Below are 16,512 nucleotides of genomic sequence, written 5' to 3' on the forward strand. Positions count from 1 at the left end.
ATCTCTCCACAGTATGAATTAGGCAAGGAAGTATTGATAAAAAATTTTCAATGTTAATCATTGTTAGCAGAGGGAGAACTAGTACACTTTCTTTAAAAATCACTTCTCCCATCTTGGGATTTAAAATTATGTTTCTGTCTTCTCTTTTTTAAACTTCTTTATTCATTGATGAATTATTATGAGTATTTTTAAAGTTGAATTTGCTCTTTAACTCTTTTTGGGTTTTTACTGAGGACTTTATTTGGACTTCCATTGAAAACATCAGTTCCATTTGCTGGGGCATATTCATCATAAATAAAAGTATAAATTAATAATTATATTATCTATAACTTTTTAGCTAACTACACCACATCACCTGGAACAAAAGACAAATTAATAAAGTTCTTTTAAAATGGAAGATAAGGTGTTCATTTTTTCTGTCCATATTTTATTTCTATCATTCTATCATCACTATTGCACTCACCAAATTTGTATTTAATAATCACATGTTAGGGTAATCAGCTCAACTAGTCAAAGGCCACATGTTGCATCTAATATAAAATATATTTTTTAATATTTTAAATTTACTTGATGCTTTTAGAAGCTTGGTAAATCTGATTCACCTGGAAGTAAATGCTTATAATCATATGAAAGAACTAAATAGTGAAATGTACAAGGATTTGAATAGAAAGATGATTATTCAAATTTCCTGGCTGAATTCTAAGAGGAATTTTAAATAAATAGAGTAACTGAATGTATCTGAATGTATCTGAACTACATTCAGACCATACTTTAGTAGTTCTAAGATACTTTCTTTCTCTTTGTGTGTTTTCTAGGGACAGCAAAGGACATGAGAAATGGCACACTGATCACAGAATTTATCCTTCTAGGCTTTCCGGACATCCAGGGACTACAGGTTCCCCTTTTCATAGTGATCTTCTTCATCTATATTTTAACCATTTTTGGAAATGGACTTATCATTGCCATTGTCTGGACAGAGCAGAGGCTACAAACCCCAATGTACTTCTTCCTTAGTAATCTGTCCTTCTTGGAGATTTGGTATACCACCACTGTTATCCCCAAGCTATTGGAAACTTTCGTGGTAGAAAGGACAATCATCTGTGTCCCCTGCTGCCTGCTACAGTCTTTTTTCCACTTCTTTTTGGGTACAACTGAGTTCTTCATTCTCACAGCCATGTCCTTTGATCGTTATATAGCCATCTGCAAGCCCCTCCACTACACTACTCTCATGACCAGCTCCCTCTGCCTCCAGCTAGCCCTTAGTTCTTGGATAATAGGATTTACCATTGTCTTCTGCCAGACAGTTCTGATTTTTCAATTACCTTTCTGTGGCAACAACATCATCAACCATTTCTACTGTGATGTTGGCCCCATCTTGAAAGTGGCATGTGTGGACACGAGTCTTCTGGAGATTCTGGGACTTCTAGCAACTATCCTGATCATACCAGGATCACTTGCCTTCACAGTGGTTTCTTATATCTATATTGTGTCCACTATCCTGAAGATCCCCTCTGCCACTGGTCGTCAGAAGGCATTCTCTACCTGTGCCTCACACCTAACTGTTGTTTCTCTGCTGTATGGGGCAGTTCTGTTTATGTACCTGAGACCCACAGCACATTCCTCATTCAAGATAAATAAGGTGGTATCTGTGCTCAACACCATCATCACTCCACTTTTAAATCCCTTCATTTATACTATTAGAAACAAGGAGGTTAAGGAAGCCCTGTGGAAGGCAATGGCATGCCAAAAAACTAGTCACCATTGGTAAGATTTGCTGGATAATGGTGACTTCAATCAGATTGAGGAGTAGACCTCCAGTTTCTAAGAATTTTTAATTCAATGTTGTATATAATACATAAGGACATATGGAGTAAAATGACAAACCTGTTCTTTGAGAATTTGTGGGCTATGAAAAGAATGGGATTCTGGTTTGGATGGAAGAAAAATCCCAATACTACTTTGGAAAAATACTTCCTTTCCCTTATTTGGCTGGAGTAATGAAAGCTATGAGAGCCCCTCTCCCACAGACTGCACTAAGAGATTTGCTGACTAAGCTGCAAGGGTAAAAGGCTGACAGAAAAGACAAAAACCACAGATCCAGCACATAATGAGAGGATCAAGAGTGCAGGCAACTGCAAGAAGAAAAGAAGGGGCAAATATGAGCAAACAACAGAAAAAGAAAAAAGAAAATACTATTGACAGTTTCTATCCAGGCAATGAACAAAGAGCAAATGCAACAGTGAAGGATGAAGGAACAGCAAGCAAAAACACAGAAACTCCAGTGAATTGGACATAGGCTTTGGAAGAATTCAAAATACAATTCAAAACACAATTAAGAGAGGCTGAAGACAACTGGTAAAAGAACTTAAAAAAGTAAGATAAGTCATATGGAAACAGAAAAAAAGCCAAAATTAACTTCAAAATGAGGCAAAGGAGATGAAAGATGAGGCAAAGAAAATGAAAGATGAGGCAAAGAAGATGAAAGATGTCCTCCAAAGAAAATCAGAGCAGAAGGAAAAGGATGACCAAAAAGCCAGGGATGAAATCCAGTCTTTAAAAACCAGAATACAGCAATTAGAAGGAAGCAACTTCACAAGGCAGGAGGACACTATAAAACAAAATCAAAAGAATGAAAAAATTGAGGAAAATATGAAGCACCTTATTCACAAAACAGAAGATTTAGAAAATCATTCCAGGAGAGATGACTTAAGAATCATTGGTCTACCAGAAGACCATGACGAAAGAAAAAGCCTGGACATCATACTACAGGCAATTATCCAAGAAAACTGCCCCGATGTTTTATAACAAGAGGAAAAAGTGGAGATTGAAAGAATCCACAGATCACCTCCTGTACTTAATCCCCAACTGACAACACCCAGGAATGTTATAGCCAAATTCAAGAACTATAAGACCAAGTAAAAAATATTACAAGCTGCTAAGAAGTCATTCAGATACCAAGGAATCACAGTGAGGATAACACAGGATCTGACTGCATCTACACTGAAGGACCAAAAGGCATAGAATATGATATTCTGGAAAGCAAGGGAACTAGGTCTACAACCAAGAATCAACTACCAAACAAAACTGACTATGTTCTTACTGGGGAAAGTATGGTCATTTAACAAAATAGAAGAATTCCAAGCATTTGTAAAGAAAAGACCAGACCTGAACAGAAAAGTGAAACACAGAACTCAAGAGAATCATCAAAAGGTAATTAAGAAAAGGGGGGGGGGAACAAAACAAAACAAAAAAACCCTTTTTTTAAAGAGACCCAATAAGTTAAAATGATATGTATCCCTATAAGAAGCAAGGGCATTGGTAACCCTTAAAAATTGTTATTATCACCTGGGTAGCTATAAGAATTCTACTTAGAGGGAACAGTGACAAACTGTATAGGATGAAATGCCAAGACATAAATATGTATATAAATATATGTGTACATAAATATATATGTATATATGTACATATATATGTATATATAACTAGAGTTTAAAAAGAGGTTAAGACTAAGAGAAATGGGAAAAGAAACAACATGGGGTAAATTTATATCACAAAGAAGCACATGGCAGGAGGGGGGGGAGAACATCAATACAGTGGAAGGGTAAAGAGGTTGGAGATAGGAAATATTTAATTCTTACATGCATTGAAATTAACTCAAAGAGGGAAGAACAATCAAACTCATTGGGGCAGAGAATTGATTTGTGCCCTATAGGGAAGTAGAAGGGTAACAAATGGACTGGTGGGAAGGGAAGCAATACAAGTGAGGGAGAGGGTGGGGGGGTAGTTTAAAAAGACTATAAAGAAAATAAGAGGGGAATAAGAAGGGGGGGGGTAGAAAGGGAAATAAAATAAGGGTGGGAATTAGGGGGACTGATTACAAACAAAACATTGGAGTTGGATAAAATAGAGAAAGAAGAAAAGGCAGGACTAGGAGTAGAAATCAAAATGCTGGGAAATACACAGCTGGTAATCATGACTTTGAATGTGAATGGAATGAACTCGCCCATAAAATGCAAGTGAAAGCAGAGTGGATTAGAAACCAAAACCCTACCATATGCTGTCTACAAGAAACACATATGAGGAAGGTAGACACACATAGGGTAAAAGAAAGAGGATGGAGCCAAATATTTTGGGAATCAATTGATGAAAAGAAGACAGGAGTCACAATCATGATATCTAACAAAGCTAAAGTAAAAATAGATCTAGTCAAAAGAGATAGAGAAGGTAATTACATCCTGATAAAAGGCAGAATAGACAATGAGGAACTATCAGTACTCAACATGTATACACCAAATGGCATAGCATACAAACTTTTAACAGAGAAACTAGGGGAACTCAAAGATGAAATAGATAGAAAAACTATACTAGTGGGAGACATGAACCTTCCTCTATCAGAACTAGATAAATCAAACTAAAAAATAAATAAGAGGTAAGAGAAGCGAATGAAATCTTAGAAAATTTAGAGTTAGTAGATATGTAGAGAAAAATAAAAAGGGAAAACAAGGAATATACCCTCTTTTCAGCAGCACATGGTACATTCACAAAGAATGTCATGTACTGGGACATAAAAAATTGCAAACAAGTGAAAAGAGCAGAAATAATAAATGCAACTTCAGACCAAAATGCAATGAAAATAATAATTAGTAAAGGTACATGGGGAGGCAAATAAAAAATAGATCAGAAATTAAACTATACAACTCTCCAAAACAGGTTAGTTAAAGAACAAATCATAGAAACAATTAATAATTTCATTGAAGAAAATGACAATGATGATACATCCTTTCAAAATCTATGGGATGCAGTCATAGCAGTGCTCAGGGGAAATTTATATCATTGAGTTCATATATTAACAAATTAGGGAGGGCAGAGGTCAATGAATTGGGCATGCAAATTAAAAAAATAGAAAGTGAACAAATTAAAAATCCTCAGATGAAGACTAAATTAGAGATCCTAAAAATCAAAGGAGAAATTAATAAAATTGAAAGTCAAAGGACAATTGATTTAATAAATAAGACTAGAAGCTGGTACTTTGAAAAAACAAATAAAATAGACAAAGTACAGGTCAATCTAATTTAAAAAAGGAAAGAAGAAAAACAAATTGACAATGTCCAAGATGAAAAGGGAGACCTCACCTCTAATGAAGAGGAAATTAAGGCAATCATTAAAAATTATTATGCCCAATTATATGGCAATAAATATGGCAATCTAGGGGATATGGATGAATATTTACAAAAATATAAATTGCCTAGACTAACAGAGGAAGAAGTAGAATACATAAAGAACACCATATAAGAAAAAGAAATTGAACAAGCCATCAAAGAACTCCCTAAGAAAAAAATCCCCAGGACCAGATGGATTCACAAATGAATTCTATCAAACATTCAAAGCACAAACAATCCCAATATCATACAAACTATTTAACAGAATAAGCAAAGAAGGAATTCCACCAGATTCCTTTTATGATACAAATATGGTGCTGATTCCAAAGCCAGGCAGGTCAAAAACAGAAAAAGATAATTACAAACCAATCTCCTTTGTGAATATAGATGCAAAAATCTTAAATAACTAGCAGAAAGACTCCAGAAAGTGATCACGAGGGTTATTAAATATGACCAGGTAGGATTCATAATAGGAATGCAAGCATGGTTCAATATTAGGAAAACCATCCACATAATTGACCATAATAACAAGCAAACTGACAAAAATCACATGATTATCGCAATAGATACAGAAAAAGCCTTTGACAAAATTTAACACTCATTCCTATTGAAAACACTAGAAAGCATAAGAATAGAAGGGTCTTTCCTAAAAATAATAAACAGTATACATCTAAAACCATCAGCTGACATCATCTGCAATGGAGATAAACTAGATGCATTCCTAATAAGATCAGGAGTGAATCAAGGATGCTCATTATCACCTCTATTATTTAACATTGTATTAGAAACACCAGCAGTAGCATTTGGAGAAGAAAAAAAAATTCAAGGTATTAAAATAGGCAATGAGGAGACTAAGCTATCACTCTTTACTGATGATATGATGGTCTACTTAAAGAATTCTAGAGAATCAACTAAAAAAAGCTAGTTGAAATAATGTAAAATTAAGATTTGAACTCTGGACTTCAATCCCCACAAGCCCTTGCTCCACTTCCCCAAAATGCTTTGTAATCTCATGGAATTCTGAGGTGGGCGACATTGAGAAGGTATTTAAGCTGATTGCAAAGGCTTTTGAGCTTTTTTTGGACTTCCGTTTTGGAGCAGAGGCTTCTCTTCCATGATGTGAGATTATCTTGTCTAGGCCACTTTGGCCTAGGCACGTGTTTCTTATCCTGTCTTTTCTTTAATCCTTAATCTTCAATAAACCTCATAAAATATAATACTCCTTGCAGAGAGAAACTAATTTCTACCTGCCTCAGTCTCCACTAAATTTTAACTGTTACAGTCTGGCGACCATGAAGGGATGAGAACTTCTCAAAATTTTTAGCCTAGATAATTTTTTTTTAAGCCACGTTTCTCCAAGATGCTTTAAAAAAAAAAACCATCTTGATCAGCTCCTGCCAGCCATCCGCTTTGGACTTTCTTGAGCCCTTCCCTTCCACCCAGCTTGGCTCTCCCTGCCTGCAGACCTGTTTGAAGATTGCAATCACCTGGTTCCCTAACTCCTGGCCCTCCAGCCCTGACTGCCTGTTTCTGTGCCCCAGACCCACAAGTGCGACCCCAGCCGGCTCATCACCCAGATCCTCTGAGCAGTTCACTCATCGCTCAGGACTCATTTCAACCAGCTGGTAACAGTATTGGCCACGTGGACAGAGGGGAGAGACGAGAAGGAAAGGAGAATGGGTAATTTTCCCTTAGGCTAAGCCTCCGAGTGGACCAGGGTATTGACTCCACGTGGGCGGCCTGGGCTCCACGTGGACTGGGGCAGGAGGAGGGATCATATCAGGGGAGAGAGAGAAAAGGGAGAGAGAAGAAACAGACCTTTTCAAGCAGGAACTTAATAGCAATGGGCTGTTTAAAAGAATACCTTTTGACTGTTCTGGTAAAAGCATTGACTTCACCTGCGTGTCAGGGAGAAGATTCAACTAACTTTGAAGGGGCAATGGGTGGCTCAGCAAACTAAGAACCAGGCCTAAAGACATGCAGTCCTGGGTTAAAATCTGGCCTCAGATACTTCCCAGCTGTGGGGCCCTGGATGGGTCCCGTAACCCTCATTGCTTAGCCCTTACCACTCTGCCTTTGGACAATAGACATTTAAATGGATAAGAACCCACGGAACTTAAAGATTGGAGGCTATATTTTAAGGCATTTCAGAATCCAATGGTTTATAAAAGCTCTGTGTGTTTCTATTGAATTTTTGTTTAAGGTTTAACTTTGTGATTTTAAGTTCATATATTACTGGATTCAATATTACTCTGTTACACTGAAGGTTGATTGAATTTATTTTGAATGTACTGAGTTTTAAAATTCTGTTGCTTTTCCCCTATAACCATATATTGAAAAAATATATATCATTGTGATAATTAAGCCCATATTAAAAAAAACAGTTTTTCTATTTTTCACTTTGTAAATTGTCACAGAGAATGGATGGACTTCAGGACTGGTTATAATTGTATAACAACCTTTGGAAAATTAATGTGCTAAATATCACAAATGATTTTAAGGGTTTTTTAAATATTATTTTTGTAATTTTTTTTAAACATTCTCTGGTTATTTTGCCTGCCCCTACCACAAGGTAAGACCCATTCTAGTAGCTGAAGTGAAATACATTTTATAAGCCCCAACCTTCCCACATGTGAATGGAAGTTGGGCAGTTAATCTCAGGGCATTTGTATCCCTATAAGCCTCCAAAAAAGGAGCACCCCTTTATTTATACTCTTCAGCTCACTACTTTACTTGCACCAGAATGATATATAGATTTCTTGATTATGTTCTTAATCCAAGATGAGTTTTACTTTGTTTAAAAAATATGTTTAAATACCAAGGTTGAAAGATTGCTATATTTGTAAAAATTGTGACAAATGTCCATCAATTCATAGGTTTTTAAAATGTCATACAGCAACTTATGTGAAATATGAAAGTGTGTTTGTTTGCTATTGTAATTAATTGGGCTATTGAGAGTTTTGGGGATATTGATATCTACATATTTGTACTACTGTATTTTTAAAAATGAAAAATTGTTACCTTGTTCAATTCATTTGCCTTCTAATCACAGTGATCATGGCCAGATATTAAGAGGAAATGGATCTCATTTTTGGTGAGAAAGCCTTGCATTTTATATTTTCTTAGCTGACACAGTGTCAATGATTATAAGCTACATTTTTGAATTTTTTTAAAGCTCTTTTATTATTATATTTTTCTTGCATGTGCAATATACTTTTTCAGTTTTTTTGTTATTTTTTCTCTCCTTTTTATATTTCAAGCAAATGTCACCAGTATTAAGATTTGCTTTAACCTTTTGATTTTGCAGTACTACAAGTTTAAGATACATTTGCTAATGCATGCCCAAAAAGGCTTGTGACTATAAAAATGATGCCACTAATTATTTAAATAAATTATGGGACTTTGCTTAATGATTCTGTCTGATTCCAGGACAAGATGTACACACAAGAGCCATTGCACAGAGCCAAAGAAAAGCCAATCTAGGATGGATTGATGCACTTCTAGGCCAATACAAAGGTCTTGAACCTAGTGTGAAGACTCGAGGTTACTGTGTTTAACATTGTTAGACATAGGCTTCCCTTGTGTCCACACTCACTCTGAAGATACTCACAGACGAGTATCCCCGAAACCTTGGCTCCTACTTGGCTTCTATAATCTGGTCCCTTTCTTTTCTGCCTCTCATAGTGTGGCAACTTTCTGTAGTCCTGGCTCCTGACTGGATAAATGCATCATTGCTTAGATCATTTTGATTGGACCCTGATTCAAGGACCTGTTGTAGATTTATTTTTCTTTTACTTGGAATTTTTACACATAAGACTTTGATAGTCTATATTTTCATCCAGAAATTTTTCTTTTTTTCTGATATCTTTTTAATTTCTCTTGCCAATTGATTCATATACCTCACACCTCAGCCATGCATCCTTAAGTGATTCTGTATTTGTCAATCACCCTCTTAACGGGGGGAATGTAAAAAAAAATATTATTATTTAAATTGCAAAGTTTAAATTCCTTTTGAGAAGAATTTTAGGTAAAGAAGATGCTACCTCTCTGAATCCAGAACTGAACTGTTGGAGAAGCCACCATGAAGAAAACTCCAGACCACAAGTTGCACAAAATTGAACTTTGGGTGTGGTTGATTGAACATTTATTTGTATGTATACTTTCATACCAAAGGGGACTGCCCCCTAACTGGCTTTTTGTCAATGTGTTCAGCAATTATTGGTTTGGTTTTGTTTTTTTCTTATCCTCAAATTATTGTAATCTTTAAATTGATTATGTTTTTATGATCCTTTGGGGAAGGACTTCTTCCCAGAGGATCAAATGGGGGGAATGTAAAATTGAGATTTGAACTCTGGACTTCAATCCCCACAAGCCCTTGCTCCACTTCCCCAAAATGCTTTGTAATCTCATGGAATTCTGAGGTGGGCGACATTGAGAAGGTATTTAAGCTGATTGCAAAGGCTTTTGAGCTTTTTTTGGACTTCCTTTTTGGAGCAGAGGCTTCTCTTCCATGATGTGAGATTATCTTGTCTAGGCCACTTTGGCCTAGGCACGTGTTTCTTATCCTGTCTTTTCTTTAATCCTTAATCTTCAATAAACCTCATAAAATATAATACTCCTTGCAGAGAGAAACTAATTTCTACCTGCCTCAGTCTCCACTAAATTTTAACTGTTACAATAATCAACAACTTTGCAGGATACAAAATAAACCCACATAAATCATTAACATTTCTATATATCTCCAACACATCTCAGCAACAAGAATTAGAAAGAGAAATTCCATTTAAAATCACCCTAGACAATATAAAATACTTAGGAATCTATCTGCTGAGACAAACCCAGGAACTATATGAACACAACTACAAAATGCTTTCAACCCAATTAAAACTAGATCTAAACAGTTGGAGAAACATTGACTGCTCATGGGTAGGATGAGCTAACATATTAAAAATGACTATCTTACCCAAATTTATTTACTTATTTAGTGCCATACCCATTGAACTACCAAAAAACTTTTTTTACTGAATTAGAAAAAAACATAACAAAGTTCATTTGGAAGAACAAAAGATCAAGGATATCCAAGGAAATAATGCAAAGGAAGGTGGCCTTGCAGTCCCATATCTCAAACTATACTATAAAGCAGTGGTAGAAAGGAGGATCAGTGGAATAGATGTGGAGTAAGTGACCTCAGGAAGACAGTCTTATGATAAGTCAAAAGATCCCAGCTTTTGTGACCAAAATTGACTATTTGATGAAAACTGCTGGGAAATTGGAAGACAGCGTGGGAGAGACTAGGTTTGAATCAACATTTCACACCCTATACCAAGATAAATTCAGAATGGATGAATGACTTGAATATAAAGAAGGAAACTATAAGTAAATTAGGTGAACACAGAATAGTATACATGTCAGACCTTTGGGAAGGGAAAGATTTTAAAACCAAGCAAGACTTAGGAAAAAATCACAAAATGTAAAATAAATAATTTTGATTACATTAAATCAAAAAGGTTTTGTACAAACAAAATCAATGTAACCAAAATTAGAAGGGAAGTAACAAATTGGGAAACAATCTTCATAACAAAAACCTCTGAGAAAGGTCTAATTACTCAAATTTACAAAGAGCTAAATCAATTGTACAAAAAATCAAGCCATTCTCCAATTGATAAAAGGGCAAGGGACATGAATAGGCAATTTTCAGTTAAAGAAATCAAAACTATTAATAAGCACATGAAGAAGTGTTCTAAATCTCTTATAATCAGAGAGATACAAATCAACTCTGAGGTATCATCTCACACCTAACAGATTGGCTAACATGACAGCAATGGAAAGTAATGAATTCTGGAGGGGATGTGGCAAAGTTGGTACATTGATGCATTGCTGGTGGAGTTGTGAACTGATCCAACCATTCTGGAGGGCAATTTAGAACTATACCCAAAGGGTGCTAAAAGACTGTCTGCCCTTTGATCCAGCCATATCACTGCTGGGTTTGTACTCCAAAGAAATAAAAAGGAAAAAGACATGTACTCTTTGTGGTGGCCAAAAATTGGAAAATGAGGTGATGCCCTTCAATTGAGGAATGGCTGAACAAATTGTGGTCTATGTTGGTGATGGAATACTATTGTGCTTAAAGGAATAATAAACTGAAGGAATTCCATGTGAACTGGAATGACCTCCAGGAATTGATGCAGAGTGAGAGGAGCAGAACCAGGAGAATATTGTACACAGAGACTGATACACTGTGGTATAATCGAATGTAATGGACTTCTCCATTAGTGGCAATGCAGTGATCCTGAAAAACCTGGAGGGATCTATGAGAAAGAACACTATCCATATTCAGAGGAAAAAATGTGGGAGTAAAAACACTGAAGAAAAACAACTGCTTGATTACATGGGTTGAGGGGGATATAATTGGGGATATAGACCTTAAATGAACATCCTAGTGCAAACATCAACAACATGGAAACAGATTCTGATCAAGATCACATGTAATACCTAGTGGAATTGCACCTTGTTTACAGGAAGGGTTGGGGGAGGGAATGGAGGTATAGAATAGAATTTTTGTAACAAAGGAATAATTTTGAAAATGACCAAATTAAAAAAATATATATGTAGCAGGCATTAGTAAAACTCAAAAAATAAAATAAAATATTCTTCAATTTACTGACTATTCGGAAACTCATATATAACATAAAGTAACATAGTCCTCTGGTTCAGGCATTGGGCTAGTCATTCAAGAACTCACTGGCTCTAACTGTAATAAAAAGATAATCTGGGAGACTATTTCTAGTTGTAATAAATAGATACTAGGGGTTATCTGTTGCAATAAAGGATATATTAGGAGATAGAGAGATACTAGAGAGATACTACCAGAGGGGACACTCTGGGTTTGCCTATTGATCACTACTGATGGCTAATAGATTAATATTTTTCCTATACTCCTCCTCCCTCAATTCCTCCCTTCACCTCCCACTTCTGAAACCTTTAGCTTTGCCCCTTCCCCTCCTCCTTCCAGGAGTGGACTATAAGGTTTAGAGAAGATACTTTTTCCCTCTTTCTCAGGTAAGGAGGTTTATTGGAGAAGATAGGACAGGATGGGAGATGAGGTGAGAAGAATGGGGTTATCCCTAGTCTATAATGAGGGTTAGAAGGATTTTGAGAAATGTCAGTCCTGTCACAGCTGTGACACAAAAGTCTCTCAGGGAGATGAGAGGACAACTGTTTAATCTTATTTCTTCTTCCTTCAAACTCAAGTCTCAGACACCAATATCTTTTTCACCACACTCAGCCACCAGCCAAAAGCTAATTCACAAATTTCTCCCTCAGCTCCCCCATACTGTCCCTCAGTATAGGACAGAAGTTAACAGGGGTCCTGTTCAGAGCTTCTTCCCCCATTCAGCCTAGCCCCAAAAGAAAGTCTCTCCTTTTCTCCTCTCTCCCAAAACCAAGAGAGAACAGTTCAGTTCCACTGTGGGGTTAGCTTCCAACTGCTTCTTCCTGGGAACATTCTGAATGGAATTGTGACCTTGATTGACAGATGAAGTCCTTTGTATGCAATGCAGATTCTCTCTTTTACAATTCCTCCCTTTTTTCCCTAAAAAATGCACCTTGAATTTTTTTAATGATACTTACCTGTATATAACTCTATCTATGTATTCTTAACTCTGTACTATCTTAAATATTTGTTTACCCCCCTCCCAAAATAACAAAATCCTATCTAATCTTAGCTATTCTGTCTACCTAGTGCTAAGCTAAGAATGGGTATAGGAAAATGATTTAGATAAGGGATTTGCATGAACATGGTTTTTACATAACAAATCCTGTACAATTTTTCAAATCATTCCAACAATTACCATAACATTTTGAACATGCAACTGTCTAATCTCCTAATGTCTATAAATTCACTTAGTAAAATCTTCTAGTACTAAGAAATGCTAACCTACTATCATAATGCAATGTATCTTCTATAGTTAAGTAATTCTATATCTGTCTCTACTTTCCTAAGACTTGAACAAATACACTAAGCTGTCACTAATGTTATTAATTAGAATATTAACAAACTATCTTAATAAAATTAATTTGTTAGTAAATTATTATTCATGTGTATATAAGTTGTATTCATTACAGATTTACAAATGTACCTCATTCTAAATTTCTGTGCAAACTCATGCAGATAAGAAATGTCTTAGTCTGTTTGAATTTTCCACAGAAATTTTTATCAGTGTGTCTTGTTATGCAGCTATGCCATATGTTGCATACCTACCCATTCCCTGAGATATCTTCCTTTTCTATGTAGGATATGCATGCATATATGTGGTGTTGACATATCCTTATGATGAAAAGTTCCAAAATTTCAAAGTCCTTCCATGTCCTTTTATGTTGATTACATAACTCTGTCTTCCTCTCTGGTCCTTCATCTGGTCAGCATGCCAGTCGTCTTCTTCCAGTCTTGATTGAAGACATGTTCTTCCATTCCGGAACAAACTCAGGAACAAACACGAACATGCATGTGTGTAAGGTTTATTACATGTGAGTGTATGTAAGATTGAAATTTACATTTGCATGGAAGTAAGTTGAGATCTTCAAGAATGCATGTCAGAGTTCAGTAATTCTTCATGTGTGCAAATAAGTCTTACATGTGTATATCTTCATGCATGAGGGTAAGATTTGCATGTATGCATCTTCATGCGTGGAAGTAAGCATTTCACATGTTTATCTTAATGAGTGGAAGTAAACATTTGCATGTGTACATCTGCATGGGTGTGTGTGTGTGTAAGTTCTTAATAGCATTGTGCGTTAGGTAACTTTGCTTATCATTTAGATGTTTGAATCTTTTTTTTTCAAGGAGGTTTATTGTACGGTTACTGTAATTATTTCTTGGAGATAGAATTTAAAGAATCGTGAATTCATTTGAAATAACATTGTTTCTTTCTGTTCTATTACTGTGTGGCTTGCAGAGACTATGTATAAAAATATATAGAGGCTTTTTTTTTCATATGGCTGCTAGTCTTATAAATGCATATCTCTTTTTCTGGGTTACTAGCTGCAAATGCTTCAGGGGTGTTATTCTTTCATCATTTTAACATGTGCAATGCTCTCTTGTCTGTACTATCTGTAGATATATATTCTCATGTGCTTTCCTTTGTTTCCATTAGGGAATGTTATAGTTTATCAATTATTGTCCTAGGGCTATTCAATATTATGAGTGTGATGCAATTGTACATGTGAAGCATGGAACTCTTTGATCAACCTTTATAGATGTTGGGGTTGTCATTACGACCGTAGTTGGTCTGATCCATCTTGATTCTGTTGTAGATTCTCTATTAAAGTTCTTGACATATACCTTATCATCTAGTTTTATCTTTTGCAATGAAAAAGGTAGTGGTATTCTGTGCACAAGCAAACCCAGTTTCCTTAGTTCTTCAATTCTATGTTGTATCTGTTTTAAGTATTCATGAAGAACACATTCCCCTCTTAACATGGACAAGTAAGGTGGCTTTACTGTCCTACCATGCCAAAGTGGCTGACCATATAGCATTTCAAATGGTGATATATGCAAGTCAGTCCTAGGCTTGGTTCTTATGTTGAACAAAGTAAGAGGCAAAACATCTGTCCATTTTAAGTGTGTTTCTGAACAGAGTTTACCTATTTGTGTTTTCAATTCTTTGTTCATATGTTCGACCTGCCCAGAATTCTGGGGTCAATAAACTGTATGGTAGTTGCACTTAATCCCCAAGTTCTTATAGATTTCTTGTAGAACATGGGAAGTGAAGTGGGACCCCTTGTCTGAATCTATGGTGTCGGGAATGTCATGTCTAGGTATAATCTCCTTTAATAGAAATCTCACTACCGTCCCAGTATCATTTTTCTTGGATGGACATGCTTCAACCCTTCTAGTCAGTCTATCCACAATCACCAATGTATATTTGTATCCCTTGTCTTTAGGCATGTTGATATAATCAATTTGAATACACTGGAAAGGCATATAACTGAGTGGTCTGCCTCCCAATGTTACACTCTTAAAATGTCCTTCATTATATCTCCTACATGTGTCACATGCCTGACAAATCCTAATGGCATTTGTTGTTATTCCTGGTGCTGTCCAATACCTCTTTATGGTATCCAGAATCCCTTGCACTCCGTAATGTCCCTTTGCATGAATTACGGTGCATAGATATTGATATAGTTTTTTAGGGAGAATAGGTTTACCCCCTTGAGCAATCCAGATGCCTTTGATTAGTTTAGTGCCTAGTTGCTCTTTCCATGACTGTATTTCTTCTCCATCATAGGCTTCATTGAGATAATGCTTTTCAATCAGAGAGAAATTCAGCACACGGTGGGGACCAAACCTAGCAGTATATTTTGATGGTATGTCTGCTCTGTCATTTCCTAGAGATATTTTGTCCTTTCCATGAGTATGTGCCTTACAATGGTTTATAGCCACCTCTTTAGAAAAGTCTACAGCACTTATAATACGATCTCTCAGATTGCCATATGCAATTGGTTTCCTAGCTGAAGTTTTATACCCTCTGTGTAAAGATTAAAATTTAGGGGAGACAGGGAGACTGAGGCAGGTAGAAATTAGTTTCTCTCTGCAAGGAGTATTATATTTTTTAGAGGTTTATTAAAGGTTAAAGATTAAAGAATATACAAGTAAGAAACATGTGCCTAGGCCAGAGGCCTAGACAAAATAACCTCACATCACGCAAGAGACCTCCTGCTCTAAAATGGAAGTCCAAAAAGAGCCAAGAGAGAGAGCCTCAAAAGCCTTTGAATCAGCTTAAATACCTTCTCGATCTTGGCCCAGGTGAGATTACAAGGCATTCTGGGGAAGTGGAGCAAAGGCTTGTGGGGATTGTAGTCCTGTATTCGAGTCTATTTTTTTACATTTCCCCGTGTGATCATTTTTGGAAAAATTAATTTTTCCCCAAAAGGATCATAAAAACATAATAAACTTAAAAGATTACAATAGTGTGAGGATAAGAGAAAAAAGAATATAACCAATAATTGCTGAACACATTGACAAAAAGCCATTAGGGGGCAGTCCCCTTTGGCATAAAAGTATACATACAAATAAATGTTCAATCAACCACGCCCAAAGTTCAATTTTGTGCAACTTGTGGTCTGGAGGCTTCTTCATGGTGGCTTCTCCAACAGTTCAGTTCTGGATTCAGAGAGGTAGCATCTTCTTTACCTAAAATTCTTCTCAAAAGGAATTTAAACTTTGCAATTTAAATAATGATTTTTTTTACATCTGTTTTTCCATATGTATGATGGTCAATGTACAGTGGAGAAAGTATATTGTGAATCCAGAAAAATATTAGCTCTTTTCCGTCTAGCTAATTCTAAGGTCATG

General features: G+C 36.0%; 1 protein-coding gene across 1 annotated transcript; it reads left to right on the forward strand.

Moving 5' to 3' along the window:
* The first annotated feature begins 826 nt into the window (after positions 1 to 826).
* On the forward strand, positions 827 to 1,768 carry LOC100030424 (olfactory receptor 6X1). The gene has a single exon (XM_001379896.4). The coding sequence runs from the start codon at positions 830 to 832 to the stop codon at positions 1,766 to 1,768; it is 939 nt and encodes a 312-aa protein (XP_001379933.2). The 5' UTR covers positions 827 to 829.
* The last annotated feature ends 14,744 nt before the right edge of the window (positions 1,769 to 16,512 follow it).

This window comes from Monodelphis domestica, chromosome 4 (genome assembly GCF_027887165.1).
Source record: "Monodelphis domestica isolate mMonDom1 chromosome 4, mMonDom1.pri, whole genome shotgun sequence".
Classification (NCBI taxonomy): Eukaryota; Metazoa; Chordata; class Mammalia; order Didelphimorphia; family Didelphidae; genus Monodelphis; species Monodelphis domestica.

Coding starts and splice junctions, on each gene's coding strand:
- LOC100030424 (XM_001379896.4), top strand. CDS start 830: ATGAGAAATGGCACACTGATCACAGAATTTATCCTTCTAGGCTTTCCG.